The 21,474-nt window shown below is 41.1% G+C and overlaps 1 protein-coding gene across 1 annotated transcript in view; it reads right to left on the minus strand.

Annotated features, from left to right (window-relative positions):
• ppp2r5b (protein phosphatase 2, regulatory subunit B', beta) overlaps positions 1–21,474 on the minus strand; it is a gene marked incomplete at its 3' end in the record, with an annotated part of 61,269 nt that overhangs the window by 19,015 nt on the left and 20,780 nt on the right. Inside the window, exons 2-4 of the mRNA XM_084042307.1 lie at positions 13,008–13,204; positions 4,173–4,274; positions 881–973 (exon numbers count right to left, since the gene is read on the minus strand). Of these exons, the coding sequence (XP_083898433.1) occupies positions 881–973; positions 4,173–4,274; positions 13,008–13,204 (392 nt within the window). The remainder of the gene's footprint in view (positions 1–880; positions 974–4,172; positions 4,275–13,007; positions 13,205–21,474) is intronic.

Genomic DNA, 21,474 nt, shown 5'->3' on the forward strand with positions numbered 1-21,474 from the left:
GCATCGAAGCACACAGGTGCGCATGAACATCCGCGTACATGGCGATACATACGAACACACACAAACACACAAGCACAGACACACATGGCGAATGTCAAATCAATGGTGATGTGATACACATGTGCACACGAGAATATTTACGAAGACGTGCGGATGTGCGGACGTGCACACAGATGTATGTGTAATATACATTATGCACATTTGCGCTCAGTACACACTAACACAACACCCAAACATATAGGTTTGGAATTATTTGCCGATATCAAAATAACAAGCATACATCAAATGTAAAACCATTTGCTTTTTTACATTTACATTTCCCCTAATCAAACAATTACAGAAAAAGTGATTTAAGATATTGAAGATGTATTTTATTACAGCATTCGAGCTGGATTCGAAAAGCACCTTTAGTTTTACTATGGTGGAGCTTCGAATTCTTCATCCTTTTAATTTCATCCACATTTTATGGATTTCAAAGAGCGGGAGAAGTTTTTTTGTTTGTTTGTTTGTTTGGTTTTTAAGCCATTAAAACCGGGAAAGCATCTGTGTAATTTTCGATTTCTTTGGCTATTCAAAAATAGCAGATATACAAGCTCATAGCGCGTCACTTCGTGCTGCGCTATGAGCTTGTAGATCTCCTATTTTTTTTTTAAACTTGAAAATGTGTTCAAATCTTTTAATATGTTTAATATAATGTTTTAACTCAAATTTGCTTCTGGGGGGTCCCTGGAACAAACTATTTTGAGATGGGGCCCGGCGGCCAAATGCATATCATTTTGGGGGTCCTTGACATGAAAACGTTTGAGAACTGTTAGACATTTTTAGAATCAGTCTCCTTAATGGGTTAAGAAGACCAGAGTAGGACCCAGTATTACTGTACCTGCAGGACAAACTTCTGGTCAACGTAGCGCTTGGCCATGGAGGGCTGGAAGTCTGGGCTCTCCAGGAAACGCAGAAAGAACTCATACACCAACTAACACACACACGCACGCACACACACACGCACACGCACACGCACACGCACACGCACACGGCCAGATACAGGGATATTAGACATCACAACATGTGTATGTGTGTGTGTGTGTGTGTGTGTGTGTGTGTGTGTGTGTGTGTGTGTGTGTGTGTGTGTGTGTGTGTGTGTGTGTGTGTGTGTGTGTGTGTGTGTGTGTGTGCGTGCGTGCGTGCGTGCGTGCGTGCGTGCGTGCGTGCGTGCGTGCGTGCGTGTGTGCGTGCGTGCGTGCGTGCGTGCGTGCGTGCATGTGTTACTGAATGGGCCAATATTTATTTTTATTTGTGTTTGTATTGCCAAAAAATGCATATACTGTAATATGCATGCCAATATACTGTATCTGTACATATCTGTGAAAAGGATAAAATAATGCACAAAAAAGCTGGAGAGCTTATTTCCATTGAGATCCATTGACTGCAAATGTATGTGTCTATGTGTCATGTGTTTGTGGGGCTTGGGAGTAGCAGAGACACACAGAAAGATATAATCAATAATAAATACATTAATACAATTTCAATGTGCTACACAAGTAAAACAGCAAAGAACAACATTTGTACTGTAAAAGGAACCTGTTACAACTCAACTAACTGATGTTCCAGCTGCTGTAATTCAACATCCCTCCAGACAAGCACCCATTACAGGCAAAAATGTTTTTCAAAATGTATTTTCAAAAATACCAAAATAGCTGCAATATCCCGTTGCATTGCAACATGTTGTGAGCTTGTAAGATATGCTACTTTTGCCATTTGTGGAAAGAAATTACAGTGTAAAGGGAGTTGTTAACCATGATTATTTCCTTGTGCTTTTATTTTGTTATTTCATTGTTTTGTCTTCGCTCTATTTCTCCCCTGGTGTTTTGGTTGTCAGTCGTTTCCTGTCTCCATATATTGAATTTGTTTGTTCCATTTCTTTTTTTGAATATAATTGTTAACGATGTCCCCATTAGGACCGCAAATATCCTCCAAAAGGAGGATGACAAGTGTACTTTTTTCATTTCCGCTCGTCTCCTTCTCAACTCTTGACAGGCTTTTGTGCACTCGCTCTATATTTGTTCGACCAGCGCAATTAAGTGCCAGTCCAGCAGCCCTATTTTGCACGAGCTGTAATTTGTTTAATTCTTTCCTGGCTTCAGATGACCATAATAGCAGTATTGCAGATGCCACTAGCTCAGTGGTTTTCAAACCTTTTCATTTCAAGGATCCCCAGTTATGCATAACTCTGAGAGAGTGTACAAATGGAACCAAATGGACCCGCAAGGATCCCTTTATACACGCTCAGTGTCCATTTGGAACCCATTCAAGGAACCCTGAGGGTCCCTGGACCCCACTATGAGAACCACTGGGCTAGATTAATGATTGAATAACCTGCCTCAAAATGGTGGATGTTAAATAAGGCAAACATTTCTTAATGATTGCAGTGTTCTTCCCCATTTTCATAACAATAATAGCAATGCGCTCTGACCAGGATAAACAGTCTTTCTGTTAGCTGATGATTCCATATGCCTGTGTTTTTCTGTATTTCTGGGTAACTGGAGCAATACATTTGGATTAACCATTGAATTCCCTTCTGTCGTGTATTTGGGTCCTGCAAAAAAACTGACAGAAAGCCATATACACAGTAAAAAGTATTATATAAAACTCAGGATTTTACTGTGTAAGCAAACATGCTCTATGGGCTATCTGGACAGATCTGGCACAGTGGAGAGGTACCAAGCGATTGGACCAAAAAGGCCATCTGATAAAACTACCCAAAAAGGCAACACGTTGCCCAGTTCCAGGAAAATGCCTGAGCAGGATTATCTTGGAAAGACAGCACTGGACCATCGTAGATCAGCAGACAGGATTTAAGATCATGTACAGATCATAATATACTGTAGCTACACTACTGTACGCGTCATAAGATCATGTACAGATCATAATATAATGTAACTACACTATGCATCATAAGATCATGTACAGATCATAATATACTGCAGCTACACTACTGTACGCGTTATAAGATCATGTACAGATCATAATATACTGTAATTACACAACGCATCATAAGATCATGTACAGATCATAATATACTGTAACTACACTACACTCCATAAGATCAGATCATGTACAGATCATAATATACTGTAACTACACTACACGTCATAAGATCAGATCATGTACAGATCATAGCGTCTAAATCATCTAAGTATATTTAGCATGCTGCTTAGCAGAAATGGATATTAAAAAATAAAATGTAAAGATATTTAAATATATATTTTCGTGAACGGAAGTGCCAGCTTCCTCTCTCGGATTTCGGGAGGTGTAGTTCCAGACTCTATATAGCATTCGGAGATTTTGGAATAGTTGTCTGGCTACGCGGGACTAACTCACATGCGATGCGATGTGAGCTTTCACTATTTCACTATTTCTGAACTTTTGGTTCCATTCCCTGAAAAGTAATGGTTTTGGACATGTTTCCACCCGACAGTGGTGGCTACACTATGCGTCATAAGTTCAGATCATGTACAGATCATAGATACACTAGACAACATAATAGAGCAGTCACTGGAACAAGGATCCACCTCTACCTCACTTCCATTGATTTCCGAAGGACTCTGATTGCTTGGAATGAATGACTCACCCTGCGGAAGGTCAGGAAGCATCATGTGACTAACCTGGAATCCCAGAGGACACACAGTCAAATAGTCCGTGAAGACCTGACTGCGTGGGAGGAAGAGGAGAAGACCCAACCAACTCACACTCAGATGTAGAGTCTTGTGGATGAACTGTGCTCCAACAGGAGCTCAGGTCAGCTAACCACTTAAATCCTACTGTATATCATTTGTTGACCGAGGTCCCCCAGGGGTCTATACTTGGTCCCCTCCTTTTTTCCCTCTATCTACACCAAATCTCTTCACCAAAACTAGCAAGCTCACGTTGCACGTAAGCTTGTAGATGTTTTATTTTTGCCTAATGTTCACCTATTATAACATGGCCAGAATAGGGATTCTAGGTTTCATTTGGTGATAGAGCTGCTCAGTTGATTTCTATTTTTTATCTTTCTTTCTTTTTTCTCAGTGTTGGGGAGATGCAAGTGAGAAGGCTCTAGAGGAGAGTGTGTGTGTGTGTGTGTGTGTGTGTGTGCGTGCGTGCGTGCGTGCGTGCGTGCGTGCGTGTGGTTGTACCTGCAAGTGTGGCCAGGACGCCTCCAGCGTCGGTTCGTCTTCCTCGGGATCAAACTCGGGATTCTCACTGGGCGGGAGAGTCCGGAAGATATTCACAGAGATCTGTAAAACCACAAATATATATATATATTTTTAAAGATGAAGTAGAAGGGAAAGAGGAAGGAGGAGAGGAGAAGGACGCAGGTCAACAGAGAGACAAACAGACATTTAGAAGATATGATATTTAGACTCAATCAATCAAGAAGGGATTCTACATCAAAATTGACCATTCACCAAAGTAAAAAGCTTTCCCCACAATAACAGAAAAGAAAATTCACTAGCATAAAGCCCTGAGGGACTCTGCCCAACCATAAGTGGTTTAAGTGGTTAATTAATGCCGGAGTCTGGCTATGGGACCTGCCTCCTGCGCTTCGGTATTTCTAGAAGGTGTTCCGACCGTCACCTCAAATGCACATACAGTACAATATGTTTTTTATTAATTCAACTTTCACATTTTCCCCTCAATATCCCTTCCTATGGCCTGTAATGTAAAAAGGACCATGGATTAAATGACATCAAAAGTTATGTTTGTAAATCGCCACAATAACCACTCTATAATTCTCTGCCACCCCCACTGTTAAAAGAAATGGTTGCACCAGTGAGCCGGGTGGTCCGACTCCTAGACTCACTACGCTAGTTAACAGAGGGCTCCGCAAAACGCAAAGGCCCTCCCTCCCCCTTATGTTAAAGCAACTTTATGAGAGGATTAACAGCATAAGGGCTACTGTTTCCACATCAAAGACTGCATTTATCAGAGCATTCACATAAGAATGTAGCAATAGAATAATTTAATATCCTATTATAATTCTAGTAACCTCACGGTGGTGTTGGTGGTGGTGGTGGTGGTTGGGTGGTGGTTGGGTGGACTCTTGATCCAACTGCGCATGCGTCGTTGCCAGGTTTCGAGAGAAACAAGCAGCAAGGTCTATGAAAACGAGGCCAAACCAAACGAACCCTATAACACCAACATTGGCCCTAAAGCGCTTACAATCGGCGGACATGGCAACACCGACGCCGACGCTACACCATAGACCCCGCCCACTCTGTGTGGAAAGTAAACACTCCAGATTTTTTTCGCACAGACGATGCACATTAGCTCCATAAAGAACCTCTCACTCCACTATAGCTGCGAGATGAGGTTCTATGTCGTTCTCTTCCAGGATCGGGCGAACGTCCGCCAAGGCTCCGCTGTTTACCCTTTTGTATACATCGTATCCCAAAACTGAGGTTCTATGTCGTTCTCTTCCAGGATCGGGCGAACGTCCGCCAAGGCTCCGCTGTTTACCCTTTTGTATACATCGTATCCCAAAACTAATGGTAGATTCTAAACCGCACGGATGTTTAAGGTTTGGTCGGCTGCATAATATTTTAGGTCGCCAGCGAAACTACCCGTTTAAATCGCTTATTTAGTCAGCCTGTGGCCATGTTTCCCATTGTAGCCAAACCGGGAGCAGTACAGCGGACGTAGGGGTTTTTTTCGGGTTGAATGGGAAACATAATAATAATAATAATAATAATAAACTTTATTTATATAGCACCTTTCATGACATAAATGCAGCTCAAAGTGCTTTACAGGGAGAAATACAGAAATGGCACACAAACCAACAATAAAGCAAAAGAATATATATATATATATATATATACATATATATATAAAAATAAAAATATACATGAAAACATCAAAGCAGTTTAACGGAGGCATAAAAATAAGGTACATGGCCACAGGCTGACTAAATAGCCTGAATAAATAAGTTTGCCACGGGACCCGGGGCGGCCGAGTAACATGGCTACGCCATTCTCCGTGCTGTGGGTGGGGGGGGGGAGGGGTCCCTGGCATATCTATCAAATGGGGGTCCGCGGGCTAACAAGTGTCAATTTGGGGGTCCTTCCTTGACATAAAAACGTTTGAGAACCACTGCACTACACAGTACAAACTCACATTCGATCCCTGAAAAACTGTCTGTTCTCGGCGCATAAGCCAAACTGCACATTTTGGGGGCTCTCTCTCTCTCTCTCTCTCTCTCTCTCTCTCTCTCTCTCTCTCTCTCTCTCTCTCTCTCTCTCTCTCTCTCTCTCTCTCTCTCTCTCTCTCTCTCTCTCTCTCTCTCTCTCTCTCTCTCTCTCTCTCTCTCTCTCTCTCTCTCTCTCTCTCTCTCTCTCTCTCTCTCTCTCTCTCTCTCTCTCTCTCTCTCTCTCTCTCTCTCTCTCTCTCTCTCTCTCTCTCTCTCATTTGTGCATGCCACGAGCATATGAATCCGTGGCATGTTCAACGTGGTTTATCAAACGTATTAAATACTACTCACACTCTCACTTTTGTCAAGCACAAAGTCACAGAGACACAATGCCCAGCTCGGTTGTTAAGACTAGAGAGAGAGAGATGCTCATCAACGTAATATCAAACTTGGAGAGGAGAGAACACAAGTTTACCTGATCACTGGTCAATTCACTCTTATGGTGCCCCCCCCTTCTCTCGATCCCTCTCTATCTGTCCATCAGTATAGTTCCACTTAACTCATTAAAACCGGGAAAGCATCGTGTCATTTTAGATTTGAACCAATTTAACCATTATTTTATACTAATAATGGTTTACTACTTTATATACAGATGTGGTGTATACTTTATACAGCAGATGTACAAGCTGAGCATCTGATATTTTAGAAAAATCGTGAACATTTTTGCAAATCTTTGAATATATATATATTTTTAGACCGAACATTTTTAACTCAAATCTTTACATCTGGAAAATATGTTTAGATGGGGGGTCGGCGGCCAAATGTCCTTAACATGAAAAGGTTTGATTACCACTGTTATAGCAACATACGTTTTTCAGAAAACTTAAAAGACGTTTTTAGAATCGGCCTCAGGTCTTAATCGGTTAAAGCCCTACATGGATTAGCTCCACAATACATCAATGATCTGCTAAGTGCTATCTCCACTTTCTGCCCCGTGGTCACTTACAGTAGGTCATCCTCTCAACAACTCCTTTTGGTTCCCAACACCTCTCAAAAGCAAAGGAGATCATTTTCTGTTGCTGCCTCTGAAGTATAATAATCTTACATCTCATTAAAGGTAGGGTATGGGTAAGTGATTTTCATCTGTTAAACTAAAATAGCTCTATATTCTCATAGTACTCATTGCTATATAGTGTTTGTTCAGTTACAGGAGTCTCCCTCCCTGTCTCTCCAACTCTTTAGTAAACTTTTTTGCATTTTCAGATCGGGATACCAATTTTATCCAATTAGGAGATAGAACTTACACAGGAAACCGGATAAGCAAGTGAATTGTGTGTCATCACTTTCAAAAGAAATGAGCAGACAAAATTGGAACTGGAACACTATAAAATTTAAGCTGATACGTGGGTACTCTCTCCTGATTGGCTGAAAATTGGCAACCCACCTGAAAGTGTATTTTCTGTTTATTAAAGAGATGGAGAGACAGGGAAACCTCTGACTGTCACTGAACAAACACTCTATAGCAATGATTAGTATCAGAATATAGAGCTTTAACCTTTTAACCAAAACATATCACTTACTCTAACTTTAAGTCCTGTCCCACCATTGATAATTTATTTAGAATTGATAATCTATTACAGACCCTTATTTTGTCTTAATTAAGTCTGAAGTTGCCCCATGGTTTTGGATTGTCATTTGTCAAGTCCATGTTAATGTAATAATTCAGTGCATTTTCTATTTCTATTTTCTTCTTACAGTGTTATTAATATGTTGCTGTGTTTAATTTCTACAACCATGCATGTTGTTTTACACTTTAGTCCTGCTGTTATGGATTAGGACTTATTATGTTGTGACAGGCTCAAGGTTAGGACAGCTGACAGCCAAGGGGTTTATAGGACATAGAGTTCTCTTTATTTCCCATGTGCCTCACATACTGCTCACCATGCCTTCGGTGTAATAGTACGCCATAATAAAGAAATAACCACAAGAGCAGATAAATGCGTGTCACAAAGATCTGACTGTCGCTCACTGAATGTGTGTGTGTGTGTGTGTGTGTGTGTGTGTGTGTGTGTGTGTGTGTGTGTGTGTGTGTGTGTGTGTGTGTGTGTGTGTGTGTGTGTGTGTGTGTGTGTGTGTGTGTGTGTGTGTGTGTGTGTGTGTGTGTGTGTGTGTGTGTGCGTGCGTGCGTGCGTGCGTGCGTGTGTGTGTGGGGATGGCTGATAAAGGGTACAATGTGTCCACAGAGGTAGAGCTGGCAGGGAGACAGCTTTGCGTTTGCTAGTGCAGTGGTTCTCAAACTTTTTTTCATGTCAAGGACCCCCAAAATGATATGTATTTGGCCGTGGACCCCCCCCCCCCCCCATCTGAAAATATGTTGTGCCAGGGACCTCCAGAAGCAAAGATTCCTCCCCGCCCCCCCAAGAACCCCACTTTGAGAACCAATGAGTACCTTCATGATCCTTTATAGAGGTTCTTCCTTCCCTCCCAATTCAGAAAACATACAGAATGGCATTGTATATTTACTGACATTGTGACACACAAAAATGTTTCCCCAATAGCTCCACCACGCAAACCTCAATTATTTAGGAACCACAGAATTGTCCTAAGAAAGGAGAACAGAAATGCAGTAATGGTTTGGGGAAAGAGACACCCACGCGAAGACAACACTGGTTGTAGTAGAAGGGTTTATAATGGTACTAGAGCAGCGATGTTCAACCTGTGGGCCAGGGGCCCACTGGTGGACCGCAAGGGGGCGCCCAAATAATTGGCAAAACACTCAATATTTTATGATCATATAACATTAATTAAAAAAACAATTAATGTTAAATAAATAATTGTATGTTTTTATTACAAACCTTGGAAAATGTGATTTTCAAGTGGGCCCTGATCCATAAAAGGTTTAGGAACCACTGTAGTAGACAGAGGATTTAACCACTGGTGAAATAGAGGAACATGACACTGCGGGACAGAATCATCTCTCACTATGACTCGATAGGAGAACAGGAAGCAAATTAAAGACTCTTTTGGGTCTCGAGCCAAAAAGTTTGGGAACCATCGCGCTGCTATACCAGGTCCTTTTCATCTATTCCCATGACCTAGTGCTCAATCTGCTCATATTAATGAAACTTCTCTAAGTCACACCACATGAGCACATCTCAGCCTCACTGGGACCTCAAAAGGGGACAAGTTCACACATGCTTATGTCAAGCTACTTCCCTGGACATTTAAACCCTATAGGAGTTTTAATTTAACAAGCATAGAGAGCTAGCTTCCTCTTCCCTGAACCATCTCTTCCCCTCCTCCTCCTTCCTTCCAGTAACTGTATCCTTCTCCCTCTATACCTCCCCTCCCCCTCCTCTTATAACTTCCTGTATGTCATCTTCCTCCTTCTCTGTCGTATTTTGTCTTCAGCACATTTAATCCAATGTCACGCTTTGTTAACGAGCTGCTGCGCATGTTCCACGGCCTATATACAGTACACCAGTGTCTGTCTTCAGTGTTAATTGTTTTTATTGTTTTTTTTAATGTTTTTTGATTTTTTTAATGAATTTTGAATGTGTTTATTTCACTGTATAACCTGGTGAGAAAAGAACAGCTAGGAGAACAGGATTAGTTTTTTACATAAATAAAATGTTTTTTTTTTAGACTACCGTATATCACCTCTCTCTCACCTCTGGATATTCAGCTGTCTGACATCACTAGTAAAGGAAACACTATCAGGGTGCTCTGAACACCCACCCCCATATCCTTACCACGCCTAACTAACGCCTAACTACCACCTAACCTTAAGTTAAATGAATCAACATGGTAGCTTTTCTCCTTTCATTGTCCTCTTCGCCTTCCCTCTCTACTAATGTTCCTCTCCTTTTCCAGCTGTACTCCATTTCAAGCACCCATCCTCTCTCTCTCTCTCTCTCTCTCTCTCTCTCTATCTCTCTCTCTCTCTCTCTCATCTCTCTCTCTCTCTCTCTCTCTCTCTCTCTCTCTCTCTCTCTCACTCTCTCTCTCTCATCTCTCTCTCTCTCTCTCTCTCTCTCTCTCTCTCTCTCTCTCTCTCTCTCTCTCTCTCTCTCTCTCTCTCTCTCTCTCTCGCTCTCTCTCTCTCTCTCTCTCTCTCTCTCTCTCTCTCTCTCTCTCTCTCTCTCTCTCTCTCTCTCTAGTTATGGTAGTCAATAAGTCTCTCTTTTCTTTTTATCGTCAATCCATCAATCCACCTCTCTTTCTCCTGTCTCGTCTTGTGAGTTTGCCTTTTTCAGCAAAATGGGTGCAAGCTAGTGAAATCGTATACCCAACCACCATGATATAAGCATAGTGATATTACAGTAAAAAACAATCCACTACGCCTATTTATTATGCAAAAGGAAACTAGCGCTGATACATGTAAAAACGGCAACAACAACAACAACAACAGTATAGTGTTTAGCTGAAATTTGGCGTATTTATAACAGCAAAATCAAAGGTCTGAATCTTTTACAAATCCATACTGCACTGAGCCAACAAAAACTATTGTCTACATTTCATCTTTGCAAATTCATCCTGCAGGTCTAACATCGTTCAGATCAATATTTATGGTTATGTGTCTCTGGATAAATAAGAGGGAATGCTGTGACTAATGTATGTGCGCTCCTCGAGCGCAGGTAGACCAAGATGTTAAAGTTGGTTTTAGTCTGCATGCAGCCTGCGGGTAATGCACTGTCTCTAAAACATTTCAACCTGGCGTCCCTAATTTGGGCATGTCATCATTATAGACAGATGTACAAGCTCACTATAGGCAGATAGTGAGCTTGTAGATCTGCTATATTTGCTATAGAATACACACATTGATAAATGTGTGTATTCTCTGTGTTCATGTCAAGGTGCGGGTTTGTCCATATGTGTTCAAATACAATGTCCATGTATTTGCCAGTGTTTACTTATTTATCTCCATAATAATACATGCACTATCCACACGTTTCACACAGATTTAATTTCCTTGCTAAATAGTTACTGTATCGATTTGAAATCATTGAATCGTATTGTATCGTGTCCCCATGAATGACCCAATATCCTCAATGTATCGTATCGTCAACCGTGATGCGTATCGTATCACTGTTAAAATGTATCGTTACACCCCTACTATTTATCCATCTCTCAAACAAGCTATTCCTCTATCCTTCCATCTATCCATCTAACGATCCATCCATCCATTCATCCCTCGATCATCAAGCAGTATCGATGCTTCCGTCGTAATCTGAAGACTCACCTCTTCAGACTTCACCTTAGCCCGTAGCACTTGCCCTAGACTTGACAACATTGCATGGGCTTATGCAAAGGTTAAAATGTCATTTAGATAGCATGTTATGTAGACAGATGCCAGGTTCATTCATTGACCTGGCATCCTACAGTTTGTATAATTTGAATGTATAGATTATAATTCTTTTGATATTATAATTTAGACTGATGATAGGTTCTTGGTTTACCTATGATCTTAGAGTACTATTTCTATGAATTTGATGTATGACCTTTTGTTTACCTTGCAAATTGTTCTGGATTGAGAGTGTCTGCTAAATGCGTAAATTGCTATTGTAAATTGATGAGACGGGTTGTGAGCTTGTTGATCGGCTACTTTCAAATAGCTGATGTATAGGGTTAAAGTGGTTAAACTGAATTTAGCTGGGTACCACCTGGAACCCCTTCAAGGACCCCACTTTGAGAAGCACTACTAAAGTGTGTTTCTATGATGTCAAAAAGGACATCTTATAGTTGGTTACAATCAAGCAACAGAACAAAGTGTGTGTTACAGCAAATTACATAACATGTTTATAAATTACATTACATCATTACAATCTAGCTGTGATGTTATTTACTATAACACACAACCTTCAGTGTTCTTTAGCTTTTATACAAGAGTGTTTATACATATCTGATTTGATATTGCGAATTAAACATTGAGATATCAAGTTTTGATGAAGAGTTATTGTTTTGTCAACTTAGTATGGAAACTTGTAGGCCAAGAATAGAAATAAACTGACCAAAGATTGTAAACATGGTGAGCAAAACATATGAATGAATCTGATGTGCTTACTTCGTGGAGGCGCTATAGAGCTCATGCAGCCACCAATAACTTTTGTTGTTGTTGTTGTTGTTGTTAATATTTAAGCCCTATACATTTTTTTCATAATGGTGAATACTGAAAATAGCCGCTCTACAAGCTCAGAATGCGCTGTGATGAGATGGGTCTGTAGCTTGTAGATCTGCTATTTGTGCAAAAAAAAAATTACAATTCTGAGCTTATAAAAAATATAGATATTATTTTGTCTATAATGACATGCACAACATAGGGACGCCGGGTTAAAAATGGTTAACTGTATTGTTTATTTACTGCACTGTTTAAAAAAAAAATGATGAAGCAAAAGGTACATTTCCACTGTTGTGGACAATAATTGAGCACCGAAGTCTGACGTAATTTACGCATCCTACCTGGGTCACACCCCCCCCCCCCCCATTCTGAATTCCCATAGACTCGTTTAATATCGTGTAAACAAATGAGCACGGCGGTTTGGCTCATATGAATATAAAGCATCAACTGACAGAAAACGCTAACGTTACCGCCGCCGAATTCATAAAGTTTTCACCAGAAACAGACTGTATCAAATATGAGTGACTGACTATCATAAACGATACAGAGCCACCTCCCTGACAATAGCGCCGGGACAATTTGTTTATTTTTGGAACACAATTCTAAGATGCCCAAGACAATTCTAAGATGCCCAATGTTATTCTCCATAGAGAAATCACGTCCGTGACCCAGGGGATGAGCGAATGACTTCGGTACTCTATTGTGTCCCTTGGCTCCATGTCTTACCATCTTGATAGCCTCTGGGTACAGGGGCTCTATGAGGACTCCTCTGCTGGTGGCCACGCTCTCCACCAGCTCGTTGAGAGCGGCGCGCTTGATCTCCTTGCCCTTTAGGTCGGCCACGCAGTCCAAGAAATCAAACAGCACACAGCACTGCTGCAGCTTCTTACAGAACAGGTCATGGAGCTCTGCCACCGGGGCATCTGCCGAGACAGAGAGAGAGAGAGAGAGACATTAGGCAAGTGGACCAAGGTATTCAGGGCTTTCGGCGCCTTACAAAGAAAGGGTTATAGAGCTTCATTCATGTCTGAATGCGTCCCTGATAAGCCGACCCAAGATCTGAGAGAGAGACAGAGAGAGAGGGAGGTAAAACAAGAGGGCCTAGACACCATGGCTGGAGGCTGAGGCGAGATTCAGCTTTGTTGTGAAGCCACTAGACTTGTGTGTTTGATCTGTATACTGTATATATATACACATGTATATATATATAGTCAGCTCTCTATCTCAAAGGTAATGAGGGGAAAAGACACACACACACACACACACACACACACACACACACACACACACACACACACACACACACACACACACACACACACACACACACACACACACACACACACACACACACACACACACACACACACACACACACACACACACACACACACACACACACACCTTCCTCCAGAGAGCTATGTTGTATCTCAGTGCCATTCCCTGTCAGTCTCATTCTGTGAATGTGTTCATCAGAATGAACAACAATGTGCTGCAGGCTGCCAGATTAAAAGCTTGTACCTCCAAACACGCTCCATGAGACAGGGACTCAGAAAAATGGTGTCACACACATGGTTTGTTTATGAAGCCACACTTCGCGTGGGTTTCACGGTACCCAGAACTTTGAAACCTGCCCGGCGAATAAAGGGGAACGCATAAACAGGGTTTGATTTGCTTCTTTTGATATCCTCCATCTGGTGATTCATTTGTATGGCCGGTGGGGATATGTTTTATCCCTACTAATGGTCAGACAGAATTAATTACATGCATTTCCTTTAGGGAAAGGTAGACCGTATGGAACCACATTAACCCTGTCGTCCCTATCTAATTTTCAATAGTTTCTTAATTCAAAAATAGCAAAAATAGCAAATCTACAAGCTCACAACGCAATTGTGAGCTTTGTCATACGAAGATCGAAGATGTATACAGGGCTTTTACAAATCAAACCACTAATTGGCTTGCATTCATAACAAACACCAAAGCTGTGGTTGTGAGGTTTTTACCCGACCTTGGCAGAATGGTAGTGCTTCATTCTAATTCCCGGGGAGCCGTATGATGAATGACACTGTGACTGAATCGCAGCACTCAAATATTAGGGTTTCAGTGTTGTTGAGCGCATGAAATGTGGGTCTTGACACTCTGATACAAGTTGAATTAAATGATAGATGGTGAAAAGAAACAAGATAGATTGGAAATAGAAAAGCTTATTGAAACAGAAAGTATACCCTTGGCAAAGTTGGGATAAAGTGACCATATTTACATGTCGGACATTTTGTTTTCCAGAGTATTTGACGTCATACATACAAAATACCCTAAAGGCATTGGAGTTCCTTTTTTTTAAGTACTTACAAATATATATGTTTTTAATTATTTATTTATTATTACTCATCATTCCTTTGAAAATTCTCATTCTCTGAAATTGTGGGATTGTTTGATTTAAGCTGGGGGGGGTTTCAGGCCAGCCTCACATTTTCAGACCCAGATTAAGCTCTAGTCAAGTGGACTGTTACGGATGTTCATAGTCAACCTAATGGTACCACAGAGGACAGTGAATACTACAGTGAGTACAGTAGTACTACATGTGAGTATTGCTGTACTACAGCAGAACAGGGCAGCCGGAGGCATTTGACAGACTAGATCTCTCCTCTTTTTCCTATGGAGACAATAGAGCTTCGCCTGCAGACGACAATGACCAGAAATGAATGTGAACTCTTTGTACAGTTTGTACAGTAATTGTATTAGGAGGGGCTACCCGGCATTGCACACACACACACACACACACACACACACACACACACACACACACACACACACACACACACACACACAGTGAGGGGATTAGATTTAACCCTTCTTAACCCTCCCAGGTGGGAGTGTGAGGAGGAGCAGGGCTGATTGGACCATCTCCCAGCCCCAGACCCCCTCACCTCTCCAGGGCAAACCAAGACCATCTGCTCCCCCAAACAATACACTGGGACTGCATCTCTTCTTTACATGGCATGTTTAGCCCATTGACTTACAATATACCGACCAAAGCTCTTAAGGTACTTTAGATTTTTGAGGGAACCATTGGATTCAGTATGGGATGAAGACCATCTTGCAGAGACTTGAAACTTGATTGAGACGCGCAGTCAACTTTCGGTTGCCTTTACGTTTTGTCATTTTTTCAAGTCATGTCATTGTTTTTGCATTTTCAGTTGAAAGGTCTAGCAAACAAAAATGTTATGTCCACGACTTCTTCACGGCAACATAAATATCAACTTGAGAAACAGATCCTTTGAGGGTGGGTACATCACCTAGAAGCTTATATTTAAAAGATAGCGAAGTAAGTTTGTTCAGTAATAACACATAAAAAAAAGTTGAAGAAATATGACAAAAGTAATGGAAGGGATACGTCAATTGGCTAAACATCTTGATCAGACCGACACACAGTCACTAACATCAGGGCGGAAATCTTGTATAAAAGTCTGTTCCCAGGTGTCTTTCTCATCTGAACTCTGTCTTTGAAGTTAGAAGGAAAAGGTTACGCCAAGGCAGCAACATCATTTTAAAGTTTAATTGCTTTGAGAAGGAATATTGTTACTCAAGTCTCATTTCTGCAGTGAAAGACTCAAGACATCCAAAGGCTGGTCTCTGTGATCCCTGTCCAGATCACACCACCAGTGAAAGGGAACGCATTATTTCAAAGAGACATTTGCAGGGCATGCGTTACATGCACTGCTTCACAGCTTTTCTTTTTTCATTTTTATTGTAACCTTGCTCGCAGGGAACACAAAAATAGTTTTCAATGATCATCATTAAAATTCATGCGGTTGACCATTGCTTGTCCATTTGACACTTGTATACGAGTGCTGCAGCCAATTTCTCGGGTAATTGGAAAATGTGTGACAGCTCAATTCACACATCCCACTGAACACTGTGTGAACGGAATGAAAAAATAATAATAATCATAACAATTTAAGACGCAGAGAGTAAAGTTTGATGCTTGTTTTCATCTTGATGTCTTGACTTTGTTGGGAAGCACGGATCTTAATGAGGCTAAATTGAAGTGGACTCGAGACAGTTGTGCTGTCTGTTGGCTATTATGACTATAGCGGCAGGATGCAAGAATCTTTCCCTAGACAAGGGGTGCTCATTAACTTCTGTCCTCCCTCCATCTTTCTCTACCTTCCTACGTTTCTCCAGGATTTCTCTCTCTCACCCCCCCTCTCTCTTTCTCTCACTAACCCAGACTGTGAAGGTGAAATCTAATCCATTTTTAATGGAGAGTAATTGTATGAAGACGCGTCATGCTGGGACTGAAAGAGCACAGTCAAGTGCAAAGATGGAAGGGAGGGAAACAGGAACAGAGATTATGGATGTGTGCATGCATGTGTGCGTGTGCGTGTGCGTGTGTGTGTGTGTGTGTATGCATACAGCTAGAGGCAGCCTTAAGGATCTGGGGACCCGTTTCAAGGATTTACACCTTGGACAGCTCCAGAAAACAAAAACATCGTAATCGATTCAATCCGGTAACACATCTACAAATGTCTTATACATCCTAACTGGTTTCTGAAAAACGTATGTTACTATAATATCAGTGTTGCTCAAACTTTTTCACGTCGAGGACCACCCAAAATGATATGTATTTATTTCCCCATCTCAAAATATTTTGTGTGTCCCCCCCCCAGAAGCAAAGATTTTAGTTACAAATGTTCACTTAAAAATATATATATATATTAAAGAATTGCACACATTTTCACGATAAAAATCACGGTTAAACAATTAAATCAAATTAACAGCAGAAATCATATTGTTTTGCCTATGTAGCTAGTGGTCTGCAATCTCTTTTTTTTACTTTGCTCACCTGACGTGTTTGCTCATTACTGGATCGATCGACAAGCCAGACCATTAAAGTTCCTTATTAGACTATGGCAATTAACCTCTTCATAACATCATTCCAATGTTCTGTTTTATTTTCTTTGAGGGCGGGCCGTTGGCCTCCTCTGCGAACACACGCATGCATATATTTTTGTAGCGTATGTATGTATGAATGTATGTATGTACAGTATGCACAATATACTGTATGTATGTGTACAAATTAGGCATTTAGCAGACACTCTTAATCCAGAGTGATTTACAGTAAGCAAGGACAACACAAGGTAAAACATCAAATGGAAATAAATAGGAATCTAGGATCATAAGTAAACCAAGAATCATCAGTCTAACGGTAGAATATCAAACAAGAATGACCAAAGTCATAATAAAGCCGCATGCGGCAGGCTTTTTTGGCCCCAATCTTTGCATAGACCTGATTACTTGTTTTTTGGATTGCTTGTTTCTCTCGCCAAACCTGGCAACATTTAGCGTCGCAGATTAACGCTCTAATGTTTTTTATATAAGTGGTGGCAACATTTTGTGACACCACACGGGTCTTCCCAACAATAGCTAAGATTGAAGTCAGTGTGAACATGGCCAAATAATAACTTAATAGCCAAACTAGGTCTAATGAAGCACGCTAGCATTTAGGCTAACCCTCCGCCTGTATCGTGTAACTCCGTGCGTTGTCTTTATTGTGATTTATGTTCGTCCATGCTGGCCCCTAATATGGTCTGCTTCCGGGTGGATCAACCTAACTAACAATGAGGATCGTTCTGATTGGTTCCCTTCCCAACTAGTCCCTCAAAAAGAGTAATTCTGATTGGATCTCTTCTCCATTCGTCCCGCCCTAACATTTTCGTCTCGTCTAATTCGTTGACTAACGTGTCCATTACATTTTCGTCTCCCCATTGGCTTAAAAGGGGGGCTTAAAAGGGGGGAAGTGTGATGGACATCCAGGACAGCCAATGACACTTAGGTGTCACAAAATGTCACTCGGGTGTCGGACTAAGACTAGTGCTGTTTATAGAGCCGCGCTAGCGCATGTGGTTAAAAAAGTAAATAATCTGTACATTGAGACTATACACACTATAGGATGCCAGGTCAGCAATGACCTGGCATCTGTCTACATAACATGCTATCTATCTAAATTTCATACATACCTACGTACGTACACACATACCCGTAATTATATATATGTGTGTGTGTGTGTGTGTGTGTGTGTGTGTGTGTGTGTGTGTGTGTGTGTGTGTGTGTGTGTGTGTGTGTGTGTGTGTGTGTGTGTGTGTGTGCACGAGCACGCACGTGCGTGCGTGCGTGCGTGTGGAGGCAGAAAGAGAGGAGGTGAAGAAGAGCACTGGAGGAGGGAGGTGGATATCGTTGTTATCGGGCAGAAACATCTCCATATTCGAACTTTCAACTCAAATTAATTATGTTTTTTTTTTTTGTAAATGAATGCTACTTTGTCGTACATGAGTGTCGTGCAACAGTAGCAAAATAGCTGATTTACAAGCTTGTAGATCTGCTATTTTTGCATCATTTTTAAAGTGGAAGTGAATGTGGTTAAGTCTGTCTGTGTGTTTTATAAATATTGAACCAATGAAAGGAATTAACAAGAGCGTGTGACTAAATAATAATATCTACATTGGATCTACGGGAACACGTAACAGTTTTGGACATGCAACAGAAAATATATGATAACATGATACAGACAGTAGGGCAGGTCTCTGGGGCTGTGAACATGCACACTGTACATTGCAACAAGGAAGGTGCGTTTGTAAATTAAATACCACATCCTCGCCAAATAAAAAGTTAAGGAAGGCCAATCCATTATCAATGTTACTGGAATAACCAAAGATCACTGGAAAGATATATACAGTGAGTTACTGTATATACTATACCAACCAAAATCAAAATCATTCTTCGAAATAATTCCCTTTCCCACAGTCGAAAAGAATGAAAAATCTGAAAACGTTAAAATCCAAACAGCTTCGACCAATGCAGGCCCACCAGGAGCTAGTAGGAACAATGACCGGTCAGGAGTAAAGACCACGTTTGATAACATTCTCATATGATATAATCAGCTCCCCCGCTAACCTGATTACTCAGCTGATAACAACTCCTTCCCCACTTGTCATCAATCCGTCTGATGATTACGATTCCTCGTCCTACCTGATACTTCTGATAGCCACTTCTCCCTTATCTCCTCCCCTCACGCCAATCAGTGAGGTATATCAAAGATACTCGATTAGAGAAGATACAACGTTTTTATATATATATATATATATATATATATATATATATATATATATATATATATATATATATATATATATATATATATATATATATATATATATATATACTGTACCTTGCCATGTCTAACTGCCATTTATGATGTGGTGTTGGTTCGGTTTGATGCTAATTGTGTTTTCTGTTCCTGTGTAGGAGGATAGGGCCAGCCTGCTGAGGTGTGTCTTGGGGGCGAGACACACCTGGTCCCAATCACCCCCTTGGGTATAAAAGCAGGCTGGCCAGTAATATTTTTCTCTCTCTCCTATATCACTGCATGCTTATTTTGGTTTTGTTTGATTTGGTTTCAGTAAAGTTGCTTTTTGCACCTGCACATACAGTACATGTTCACACAGCCATACACACTTTACACTACTGATATCACTGACTGTCCTCATATTTTATGCACAGTTCATGTCTTTTTGTAGTTCGAAATAAAGTTTAATCCTGTGTGTGGTCTCCCTTTTGTCATGATGTGAGCCAGTTCATGGCCTGGTTTGTACAGTATCTCGCTTCCCTCCACCGCCCCATTCTCCACTCTTTTTACTCTATCTTTCAGGTTCCAGATAGGGGTCTTCTGTGTACTCCCAACAGACGCCCACGCGCTCGACGGACCTCCAAGCCAAATACACAGCGTTGTGCTCCGCCCCCGACACCGTCATCCACACCTGCATCTTGTATCCCAGGAGCCAGGATTTAACTTTTTAAAAAGATATTCTAAAATAGCAGATGTACAAGCTTGCAGCGCGGCACGAAGTGATGACCTTGTAGATCTACTATTTTTGAATATCTAACGTATAAATGGATAAAGTGGTTAAAATAATTGTGACGCTATATTAACTACTTTAGCTAGAACCCCCTGGAACCCCCCCCAAGGATCCCTGGGGTTCCCCAGACTCCACTTAATAATAATAATACATTTTATTTGTAACGCACTTTATATTTGAAGCAAATCTCAAAGTGCTACATGTTAAAAACTTCTTTGAGAAGCGCCGCTTTAGAATGCATTTCACATTCACCCATTCACACACTGGTGGCGGAGGAAACATGCAAGAACACTAGTATGTTCATAGGTAGGGGTGAGCCGATACGTTAAATGGCACTTTTTTATAAATATATGGGGGGGGGGGGGGGGGGGGAAGCAAATGCAAACAAATACTTCTGTTTTTGCATTATTATTATTGCAAAAAAAGATTATTTTTCAAAATGACAATTATTTTTTCCAAAACGATACATATCGAGGTAAAACTCAAGGACACTTCAACAGGCAGCCAGGAGGAGAATCCAGGGATCAAACTGGGAACCTCCTGAGCCACAGCGTTGCCCCTGGGCTCAAGTTGAGAAAATATCCCTCCCTAGTCCCTACAGTGGTGGAAAGTAACTAAGTATATGTACTCAAGTACTGTACTTAAGTACACTTTTTTTTTTTACTTTACTTGAGTATTTAAATGTTTCTATAATTTTACTTCTGCTCCACTAGCCTACTTAGAGGTAATTATTGTACTTTTACTCCACTACAGTTATTTGTACACTTTAGTTACTAGTTACTTTGTAGATTTTGATCATTACAAAACATGCATTAACCAATTCAGCCCTATCTACAAGCTCACAACGTTTACTTTCAGTACTTAAGTATATTTTAATGCTAATACTTTTATGCTTTTACTCAAGTAAATGTTGAATACCAGACTTTTATTTGTAACAGAGTATTTCTACATTGTGGTATTGGTCATTTTACTTAAGCACAAAATGTGAGTACTTCTTCCACCACTGCCTCCCTTCAACCTCACCTGCGTCCGGCACCACCTCTCTCCAAAGCCACTCATCCTCTTCATCCCATTCTATCTCTCCCTCTCTCTTCCCCTCTTCCCCCAGCAGTCCCTTCATCCCTCTCCCCTTTCGCTTCATGGCTCTCAGTCCCTCGTCCTTCATCCCAGTCATTCTCTCTCCCTTCCCTTAACCCTCGCCTGTGGGGATCGTGTTAATCATCGCACCCCCTTATCCAACATTCTTTCACCATCATGCTCCTCCATCCTCTCTCGCC

The sequence above is a fragment of the Gymnoscopelus microlampas genome (genome assembly GCF_963454915.1).
Source record: "Gymnoscopelus microlampas genome assembly, chromosome: 19".
In the NCBI taxonomy this organism is placed as follows: Eukaryota; Metazoa; Chordata; class Actinopteri; order Myctophiformes; family Myctophidae; genus Gymnoscopelus; species Gymnoscopelus microlampas.